The following is an 11313-nucleotide window of genomic DNA, read 5'->3' as shown; positions in this document are numbered from 1 at the left end:
GGTCACTCTTGCTGGAACTGGGGGAGTAGAGCTCGAGCTCGACCATAAATGGAATGTTTTTTTTATTCTCTCTCCCCCACTTGAGCGTGCAAGTATGGTCGACGCGTACAAATTTTTTACCATGCTCCGGTCTGCAGCATGCAGTAAGAATAATGGACGGTTGAATGCGCGGTTAAAGATTTAATTGTTAATGATGTAGCTATTAAGAATCTCGATGTTCACTGTACTCTGGTGTATACTAGAAAAACTTATAGGCGTAAAATGAATTCATTTGAACTTGCATGCTCTTGTTAAATTGTCTTGAATTTAGGAATGGCATGAGCATGAAACTTGTTTTATGTATTGGAGTAAAATGATCGTATCCAGGATTCGATTTTTGCAAGTGTTTCTTTAGAAGTAAAATCTCTCAAACATTTTAAAACGAACTCATTAAAAGTGAAAGTCTTAACTGATAGATTAGGACATGTTACCATATGTATATGCACGTAATGAGAATGGAGAGATTCCGTCTTATCACTTAATGTATTCATGTGAAGAGAGAACACATGAGAGACACTGACACCATAATATGTACGCTTGAGATCAAGAAAGGACAATTATTTATATCAAAATTAAGAGATCAGGAGAGGAGAATTACTTGTATCAAAATTAAGAATAGGGTGACGACTTTGACACTTCAATAGCACCCGAAAACATCCTCTAAGTGTGAGGGGTGATAGTTGGAGTGCGAAAATCATTTCCCGCAAAATTTTTGAAAGCACATTTGTGAAGAATAAGAGAGTGGGAGACAAAACTTGTCAAACAGATACAGAAACTTTTCAATGAGGAGCAGAGATTCACAATTTTCTGCCAAAATACTAAATCCTCACTAATAACTTAAAAATAAGAAGAAAAGAAAAGTGAAATTAAATCATCAAAAGACATCGTCATCGATTCATGTTTCGACAGATTGGAAGCAACAGAGATGACCCACAAAACCAACATCCAAGATTCTTAAATGAGTACTGTTTGATTCATAGAAAGACCAGACTAAATTAAGCAAAAACTAACAGACCAGCAGTAGGAGAGGACAGTAGGGGTGAAGTTGCTGGTTTAACCACTGTTCGGGCACTCCCTTGCGAAATGGCCAGACTGTCCGCACTTGTAGCAGCCACCGCCTCCACCACTGCCACGGCCACCACCTCCGCCACTGCCACGGCCACCACCACCATAGCCTCCACCGCCCTGGGAGCAGTCCCTCGCCATGTGCCCTGACTCACCACACTTGTAGCAAGCACCACTGCTACCGCCTCCACCGCCTTGGGGGCACTCCCTTGCCATATGCCCAGACTCGCCACACTTGAAGCAAGCACCACCACCGCCGCCTCCACCGCTACGGCTGCCACCACCATAGCTTCCACCGCCCTGGGAGCAGTCCCTCGCCATGTGCCCAGACTCACCACACTTGTAGCAAGCACCGCCTCCACCGCCTCCACCGCCCTGGGGGCACTCCCTTGACATGTGCCCGGACTCACCACACTTGAAGCAAGCACCACCTTTACTGCCGCCGCCGCCGCCCTTGGGGCACTCCCTTGACATGTGCCCGGACTCACCACACTTGAAGCAAGCACCACCTTTACCACCTCCACCACCCTGTGGGCACTCCCTCGACATGTGTCCAGACTCACCACACTTGAAGCAAGCACCACCTTTACCGCCTCCACCGCCCTGAGGGCACTCCCGCGACATGTGCCCGGACTCACCACACTTGAAGCAAGCACCACCTTTACCACCTCCACCACCCTGGGGGCACTCCCTCGACATGTGCCCAGATTCACCACATTTGAAGCAAGCACCACTGCTCCCGCCTCCACCTCTACCCCCAAAACCCCCTCTACGCCCACCATCTCCAAAACCTCCTCTGTCACCATCTCTATCACCGCCTCTACCTCCAAAACCACGTCCACCTCTCCAATTCCCACCACTTGAATCCCCAGGCTGGTCTCCATTCCCACCATCTGTTGAATTCCAACTGCTTTTACTGCCCCAACCAGATTTCTGATCTGCATCACCAGATCCTGAGTTCCAACTACTTTTTTTGCCCCAAGTTGAATCCTGGTTCCCACCGGTGTCATCAGATCCAGATTTCCAATCACTTTTCTTCCCCCAACTGGACTCTTGATTGCCACCAGTCTCACTAGATTGAGAATTCCAAGTACTCTTCTTCCCCCGACTAGAATCAAGATTTCCTCCAGTGTCGTCAGATCCTGAGTTCGAGTTGATTATCTTGCCCCAAGTGGAATCCTGGTTCCCACCTGAGGAAGCAGATCCGATGTTCCCATCGCTTTTCTTACCCCAACCAGATTCTTGACTGCCACCAGTCTCACTAGATCCTGAGTTCCAATTGCCCTTCTGGCCCCATTTAGAAACCTGATCTCCCCCTCCACCACTTTGTTGTTCATTGGCAGTAGATCCTTTGCCCCACTTGCCTCCATTGTTCCCCACTCCAGCAGCGGTTGCATCAGCTTGTTTACCCCATGAAGACCCTCCAGTTTGTTTACCCCATGAAGAATCTCCAGATGGCTTACCCCAAGAAGAACTGCCATCTTGTTTACTCTCGGTTGAACCACCACCTGCCTTACCCCAGCTTCCAGTCTGAACATTTTCAGCAGGCGTTGAGCTTTTCCACCCTGCATCGCCAACAGTTGGTTCATCTTTACTGCTCCAGTTCCCTGTGGCTTTATTCTGAGGCTTACCCCAAGCAGGCCCATCACTACCAACTGCATTTCCTTTGTCCCAAGATTTCTGTTGAGCCCACCCAGGGCTTGAAATATCACCAGATGGTGCATCAGACTTCTTTCCCCATGCACCCGCATCAACAACATTTTTACCTTTGCCCCATGAATCCAGTTGACCCGTCCCAGCAGGTTCAGCCTTCTGCCCCCAAGAGTCACTTTTTCCCCAGCCAGCACCTTGGTCATTGCTATCTGGGGCACCGCTGTCACCCCCAGTTTTAGCACTTGATTTCCCCCAAGAGTCGCTTTTTCCCCAACCAACGCCTTGATCATTGTTATCTGCTGGTGCACTGCTGCCACCCCCAGTTTTAGCACTTGATTTTCCCCAAGTATCGCTTTTTCCCCATCCAGCACCTTGATCATTGTTCTCTGGTGCACTACTGTCACCCCCAGCTTTAGCACTTGATTTTCCCCAAGTGTTGCTTTTTCCCCAGCTAGCACCTTGATCACTGTTATCTGGTGCACTACTATCACCCTCAGTTTTAGAACTTGATTTTCCCCAAGCGTCACTTTTTCCCCAGCCAGCACCTTGATCATTGTTATCCGCTGTTGGTGCTGCTGCTGCACCCCAGGATGAAGCTGTACTTGGAGCCGCCTTGCTCCCCCAAGAAGTATCATCATCTACAAGTTATGAAAAGAAAATAAATGAAGCAGCTTTGCCAAAAAAAGCATTGATCATCAAAGACGTTGATATCATTAAACTTCAGAACCGAACATACCTTTTTTAACAAGATTTGCACTAGCCCAAGAGTTACTGCAAGAAAGTGGTCATAAGCATCAGATTATACACAAAGGAATTTGGTAAAAAAAGCATCAAATAAACAAATAGAAAACTACGTCTTGTACAACATAAAATGAATTTCTGTCGGATTACCTTTCACCAGATGCTCCTCCAGCATTCCACCCACCACCCCCGGCTGATGCCCCTCCAGCATTCCACCCATCACCCCCAGCAGATCCCCCAGCTCCATTTGTCCAGTCTTCAAATATAACAAGCACCACAGGTCAGATTTTTAAAGGTCAAAAACAACATATATGCATAGTTGCATACAAAAGTGATCCCCTTTCCAGCTATGTGGCATGTTATGTTGAGTTGACTAGATTTAAGTATGGAATGAAGGTAGAAATTGCTTCCAGAAGATGCATACCATTTGAGCCTCCTTCAGTTCCGAGCAAATCAAATGGTTTTAAACTGGACTCCGGGTCCTCACTTTACAGAGAAAGAGACATTAGCACACTTAGAAAATACAATTAAGTATGAAAAGCTTGGCATAAATGATTAATTGACTAAATATAATTACCCAATCAGCACATTAGAGCTCTTTCCACGAACTTCAGAAATATGCTCTTTTGTAACTGCATAACAATGAAACAACAAACTTATGACAGCCGTAGAATTGCATTCAATGATTAAGCAACCAAACTCCCTGCAGTAATCAAAATGATATTGACCAACCTGTAAGAACCTTTTGCTGAGAATCAAGCTTAACAGTAATATCAGCGCGGCGTATAGCCAAGATGCGACAGAGGTATCCCTTCAATGGACCCACACGGATTCTTACAGTTTGACCAATTGAGAACATTCCATCTTTATCACCCTGACTGACTGCATTAAATAATTAATCAACAGGAGGCAGAAAACTTGATATTAACAATTGAAAACTTAAATCACAGCACTAGCACTCATACTTACAGTTACTATCCCTTTCTTGCCATGGCTTTTTTGGCGAAAGCGGTGATTTAGGAGATGACATGAAATCTCCAAAACCCAGAGCACCTGAATCCCCATCCTGAATGAGGAAGAAATATCATTACCAACGCCTTCATGCTAAAATGTAATATACCATACACTCAAAGAACAAAAGAAAAAAGCTTCCTACCTTTTCTTTGCAAGAATCAATGTAAAGCTTAACTTTCTCACACATTTGGGATTTTGAGCAAAAATAACCACCATTTTCTGTCTCGTTCTCATCATACAAGAATATGGTGCCTCTATAGATTTGCTTAACAATACCCTGCCTACCCTGCAAAATTGGGACAAACTAGTGTAAATATTCCAGACTATGGAGCCATATGTACCTCAGTAAACTAATTTTTACGTTCTAAGATAAATGATCTCAAGTTAGTGCCAAACCTCCAAAGGTCCTTCCAACACTTTGACAGTATCACTAACGCATATGGCCTTCATGTGCCGATCTAATGCCGTAAATTTCATATCAGAAAGAACATTCTTTAACTCACGCTTCTGAACCATCAGCACAATAGGTCCTTCCACCCCCTCTTTCAGAATCTAGGACACACATCACAGAGTGTTAGTAGTATTTTAAAATATCTGAGAAAACAAACTAGATTTTGTACCTTGTAGCTATCATCTTTCTCCATGCCTATTACAAGACCAAAATCTTTCCGGCTGCAATAGAAAATAAGACCAGTAAAAATCATTTCAATGTACATAAGCAGTTCATGGAGGATCACCAAGGCCACATAAGTTCGTACAGGACTCACCCAAAACAAACAAGATCATACAGTTCAAAGCCATTCCCACTGGACACTGAAGAACCCTTTCCTTTCCCCATAGACGCTGATGAGTCCTCACCCTTTCCCATAGAACCTGATGAACCCTCTCCTTTCCCCTTAGACCCAGATGAACCCTCTCCTTTCCCCATAGTCTGTGATGAACCCTCTCCTTTCCCCATAGACCCTGATGTGCCCTCTCCTTTCCCCATAGACCCTGATGTGCCCTCTCCTTTCCCCATAGACCCTGATGAACCCTCTCCTTTCCCCACAGAACCTGATGAACCATCTCCTTTACCACCGCCTTCTTCAATTTTGATGGTCCGCCTTTTCTTTTCTGTTGTACCATAAAGCTCTGTAAGCCAGTCCTCGTCCTCATTTTTGGTGTTCTCAGAAGGAGTGAATTTCAGTAGCTCTTCTTCTGATGGCATAACACCCCAGAAGCTTAATGAATCTATTGATACTTTTTTGTATACATATCCATCCTTGAACATCAGACCATCAAGAAATTCAAACTTCATGCCACTTTCACGATCAGTCCTGTACTGGATGAGAGGGCGGAACTCCCTACATGCAAGATAAATAAATAAATAAACATTCTATCAGAAGCTAGCAGGAAATAACGAACTACTAGTCAATGATCTGTTTCATACTCGAGTTCGTTTGAGCTGATCAATCTTGGGGCAGCAGCAGGCCTTTTCTTTCTAGTACCTCCTCCACCCTATAGAGTGAAAGGAATCAATACATACAGAATCTTAAATCATATTCAGATTCTTAATGATCTGGATTCTAAAGTTGCAAACACACAAAGACGTCACATATCCAAATCCAAATTAAACAAGCATTAGAGGAAAGATATTTAAAACAAAAAAACCGTTACCAACAAACAGAAAGAGGAAAGCATGTGAAAAAGAGGAAAGATATTTATTACAAATTTTGCAGCCATTGCTTGAAGATCAATTCTGGGGATCAGCTTTACAGTCGCTCTTTTTCGTAAATCGTTCACAAATACAACCTTCAGAAAAAAAAATCCAGATAGCGGAAATGAGTGTCAACCATTAAAGCAACCCAACCAGCCCAAGCTGGGACAAATTATACCTGTGCCAAATCACCCTTGTAGTTCCCATTCTTCACACGGGCCCACATGCCCGCAGTAATTCCATTGGATTTAGTCCGAGGAGACAGCAAATGAGAAACTTCGTTATTTGGAACTGGCATTACTCGGGACGGGTATATACTACAAATTCCTTTACATGCCTAAGAATATCAATGAAAGTTCAGATACTAGTATATTAAGATTAAGAATAGTATTGGCCAAACAAGAAACTTTTCCTGCACTCACTAATAAAAAGATCAACTTTCTATAACATCCAAAGGAAAGATCACCTCATTAATATCAGATTGCTTGTCAGCTTCGATGAAAACAAAACCCTTGATGTGCTCAACAGCAAATGCAGAAACAATCTGTAGTTTGGTACCTAGCGATCGGAAGTCAACAAACTTCTGCATCATACAGAAAGCTGAATGCCTCTCCCGGCCAACCTACATCCCAAAACATTTGACTGAGGAAAGATGGTCGTTCTTTTTAGAAGAAGAAAAAAAAAAAAAAAAAAAAAAGGGAAGATGGTTTTTCGGACATCTCAGAATTTTTCTACAACAAAAAAAATTCAATGTCATACCATGCATTTCACTTTCCAGATGATTGGATCCTTAACAGTAGGCAGAACATTTCCATCAACAGACCTTTTGTTCTCATAATTATCTTCAGCATAGGTTACATAGCTGGAGCCACTCCTGTATCGTTCTTCCATCATTTTTTCAAATTCTTCACCATCCAGATCCTCCTCTTTAGGGACGAATGGAAGGTTATGTGCTTTCCCTGGGTCATTCTGGGCTACAGGTTCTGTTTCAAATTCTTCTTCCATAAAATCTGTAATCAATAATTTCAAAAGAAACTTCAGAGTGTAAACACAGATTTCATAGGCAAAATGCACATACTCAGTTATCATGCTACTTGTATACACCAAAGACATATATTACATGACTATAACCCTGTAAATTTAAGCCAAAATTTCAACTTAACTTCACAACGAGGACAAACAGATGACTATTATAGGCACATATGTGTGTGTGTGTGTGTGTGTATTCCATATAACACAGCACGCAACTAAAATAGTGCATACTTAACGACATCTGCACAACAATGTCCAAATGCACAGAAGTTTCATTAGGCGAAATCGGTATCGACCCAATAATTCGAAGAAAGTCCCTCAAAGCCATTATTTACTTTATGGTCAGCAAACATGTTTAAGAAATTAAGCAATCTAACTACACACTTAAAATAAAAAATTGAAGCTCCACAAGCAACCACAAAAGCCAGAAATTCAAATATACAAAGGAAATGCAGGAAATTAATAAAGGTTTAATCTGTCAATACGCACAAAGCAAGCTCCAAAAAAAAAAAAAAAAAAAAACCCATTTCAAAAACCCTAGAAATCCGAATCCAGATGGAAAATGCGCGACCATAAAAGACATCAGAGACAGAATATACCGTCATCGAAGTCACTCTCGTCGCCGTCGTCGGCTTCGTCAGCGACGTCTTCGAAGAATCTAAGGACGCCGGGGTTGCTCCTCTTCCGGCCACCACCGGACTTGTCGTCGTGCTTACGCTTCCCGCCGGAAAATCCGCCTCCGGCGGCGATCCCCTTACCCTTCGACGCCATCACAATGCGAAGGTTTCAGAGAAGAAGTGCCTCAATCGCAGGCAGCGAGAGAGAGAGAGAGAGAGGTGCCACTGACGACTGGTGAATTGGGCCTCAAAAGCTCTTCAGCTCTTTCAAGTGTAGGTGGCAGGTGGGGAAATGGGACTTTTTGCGATTTTACAGTTCTGTCCTCTGTGTCTATGTTTTTTATGACTTTGGCGCGTGGGTATTAAAGTCAAATTAACTTTATGCTTGGCCAATTGTCGAAACAAGTATTGTTGCTAGTTGCTACAAATTTGGATTTTCCCTTTCGAAAATATGGAAAATTTATTAAAAGAATTGTTTATGAATCTACAGAAGGACGAGTATAGCCTTCACTCACATTTTTTGTTGGTCGAAAACGGGGCATAAATAAAAAAATAAAATAAAATAAAAAAATAAAATAAAATAAAATAAAATAAAAAAATGATTACATAAGAATATAACATGATCACGATACTTCAATTATATCAACAACTAAAGACAAGTTTGCTCACAGAAGATTAGACCCAAATTGCTTGACAAATTCAAAGAAGCTAAATCACCAATAACAAAATTATTTTTACAATAAATATATCGAATTTCACAAGATCAGCTTTAATGCCTTCACTTGCCCTTTTTGTATGATTTTCCAAAAAATGGAAATTTTCATCATGGCTTCTTTACAAAAATAATTAACAAGAAAAGTGTTTGGATATAACTGTGAGGCATTGTCAATAGATCCAACCATTTCTCTTGGGAGACCAACTCCAACCAAAGTTGCTAAAACCCAAAATTTAGCATCAAGTAATGAAAAACACCCCGACCCGAGCCCAATTGGAGCTAAAACCCCAAATATATTGAACGTACAAACCCAAATTTGGGAGCCCATTTCGGGAAATATGGGGATAGGATCCTCGCCGGACCCAAACCCTCCGGATCCTCCTTCTTCCTTCTTTTCTGCAGTTTTGCTTCTTATTCTTCTTCTCCTTCAAATATTCTTCTTCAATAATCCTTCTTGTTCAATTCTGCTTCTTCTTCTTCACTTCTTTTTTTTTGGCTTGTTTACAGGGAAACTTCTACACACTCAATTTTATACAACCATGACCGTTGACAACTATTACGGTATCAAACCTTCAACAACAAATGTTGGAGCATAGGATTAACACCTAGTAGTAGGTGGTTAAGTTGTGACAATACGACCATGTGATGGACGCTGTTGATGCTTCATTACAGCTTGACCTCGAAGCAGGCAGGTGGTGATGTAAACAGTGGCAGATACGGCAATGACACACTGCACGAAAGAACTGCACCACCCAGACGTCACAATGGCAGACCGGTCAAGGCAAAAAGTTAGAGGAATACTTGGTTGCAGTGATGCAGATAGGACTCTCTTGCTGTGCAATATCACCAAGGGCATATGGGACTCGGTTGTTAAGAAGACTTAAGGAGGTCAAAGCAACGCTGCTCAAATGAGAATGGACATTGCTGAACAAGAATGTTGTCCACTGTCTGCTCCCCAAAGCAATTCGACCTCCGCCACTCTGCCTCACATGAGAAGTCATCGTTGTTTTGTGTGTGTTTTCTGTTTTTCTTTTTCCATTTATATGACTCGATGTTTGTATGGAGCTTTTTAGAAATGCTTGGTTTTATCCGATTCTGTTTAAAATCTGATAAACTCATGCATCTCATATGTGAAGAACTTGGTGGACAGAAGCCTTAGTTTTCAAGCTTATTCACAAACACTAACAATAATATCCGATGCCTTCTCAGTTCTCACTGCTGTACGTGTTTAGCTCATTGATCGGTGTCCTTAATATCGCTATCGACATTTGAGCCCATGCAACACGTAGGAAGTCCGCCATTCCACAGTTCTTTTTTCCTTTTCTGGTCATGCGATATTCTAATTCTAACTTGTACAAACTAACAAACGCTTCTCACAAGATCTTGTGTTTTTAAGGACATTCATAACTCGCGCATACAACCAAACAACCAAAACGCCACACACAAGATCAAACGCATGCTAAGAACACAAGAAATTATAACCATTGACCAATTGTGGAAAAAAAAATTCCTGAAGTCCTTAAAAACACAGAACTATAAAATAGGTAACGAGCAGAACTTATTGGCCTCCGAAGCAACAACTTTATTTTTGTGCGCGTGCGCTGCTTGTTCCTCTGGAGTTGATCTACTTGTTGCTGTCTTCTCCGACCGGTCCGCCCTGTTGGAAATTATATATTATATATTATAGTATATAATTTTAATAATTGAATGAAAAATATTGTTAACCAATTTCTTAGAAAGGTTATGTTGTTTAGTTGTATTCCCTTTATAAGTGATGTATACTTATAGATGAAAAGTTACATCTCTTTGATAAGTAGAAATTGGATTATATATAAACCTATGAAACCATTGATATTAAATATAGAAAATTAGAGTTAATTTTTACTCTTGAGAACTCTCATGTTTTGTGAGTCAAATTCCGAGTCGTGTCTTGAGAGTACGGAATATATAAAGTTCGTCAGAGTTCGAAGATTGAAGTGCTTTGACTTCGGATTATAGATTGTTGAATACTGGGAGATGGACGCCTACCGAACTACAAGCACAAGAGTATGGGCAAAATTCTATCTTTAGGACATTGCATTTATGCAAGCCTCAATCTCCAAGTTTGTCAGTTATTCTAACTTTTTCTCTAGTTGTTTATATTAATCTCATATATAATTGATGTCGTGAATTTCTTTATGATTATTATCATTGGAATTATATTGTTATTTTTCATATTTTCTAATATTCCTCTAACAATCTAAAGATAGAATTTTATTTGGAGTAATTAGAAAAATATGCGATTGTAAGATGTATATGCAGTTTACGAGAAAAGCAAAAGGGAATGTAAGCATTAGTCTTTACTTGATTCGTGCCTTTTGCATGGTGTGATTTTAAAATCTGGCAGCTATTAAGGCAATAAGTCAGTACCTTTTGGTAAAGAAAGACTGAGAGACACAAATGAATGGCGTGTCTGTTTAATACTTGTGTTTCATATACACAATCATGTTTGTAACTCATTTGAGGTTTTGCGATTATATGTTTTGACTTGATTGATAAATCTTTGAATAAAACTGAACATAAATATATGATAGTTAATAGTGCAGATTAGTATCAATCCGTCGGATAAGGTCCTCTTCAAGGAAGGGACTTCATCTAAATTTGATGCATTTAATTGATATACGTGCGGCCAAGAACTTGTGGCAGAAAGATGAGAAATGGCGAATCAGTTTTTATATTCAATGGATTTAGAACCGCCAAAC

The 11313-nt window shown here is 41.2% G+C and overlaps 1 protein-coding gene across 1 annotated transcript; it reads right to left on the bottom strand.

Annotated features, from left to right (window-relative positions):
- Positions 1–883: 883 nt before the first annotated feature.
- On the bottom strand, positions 884–8123 carry LOC137720055 (protein RNA-directed DNA methylation 3-like). The gene is made up of 17 exons (XM_068459059.1): positions 7840–8123; positions 6968–7218; positions 6675–6830; positions 6387–6545; positions 6220–6303; positions 5942–6009; positions 5280–5855; positions 5133–5184; positions 4909–5064; positions 4655–4798; positions 4468–4564; positions 4231–4380; positions 4076–4130; positions 3923–3984; positions 3649–3754; positions 3494–3528; positions 884–3395 (listed from the first exon to the last, which is right to left on the bottom strand). Exons 1-17 carry the CDS (start codon positions 8009–8011, stop codon positions 1093–1095), a joined length of 4626 nt encoding a protein of 1541 aa, XP_068315160.1. The 5' UTR covers positions 8012–8123; the 3' UTR covers positions 884–1092.
- Between the last annotated feature and the right edge of the window lie 3190 nt (positions 8124–11313).

The sequence above is a fragment of the Pyrus communis genome, chromosome 16, assembly GCF_963583255.1.
Source record: "Pyrus communis chromosome 16, drPyrComm1.1, whole genome shotgun sequence".
Taxonomy (NCBI): domain Eukaryota; kingdom Viridiplantae; phylum Streptophyta; class Magnoliopsida; order Rosales; family Rosaceae; genus Pyrus; species Pyrus communis.
Note: the sequence above shows the minus strand (reverse complement) of the source record. Positions and strands in the feature narration are given on the sequence as shown.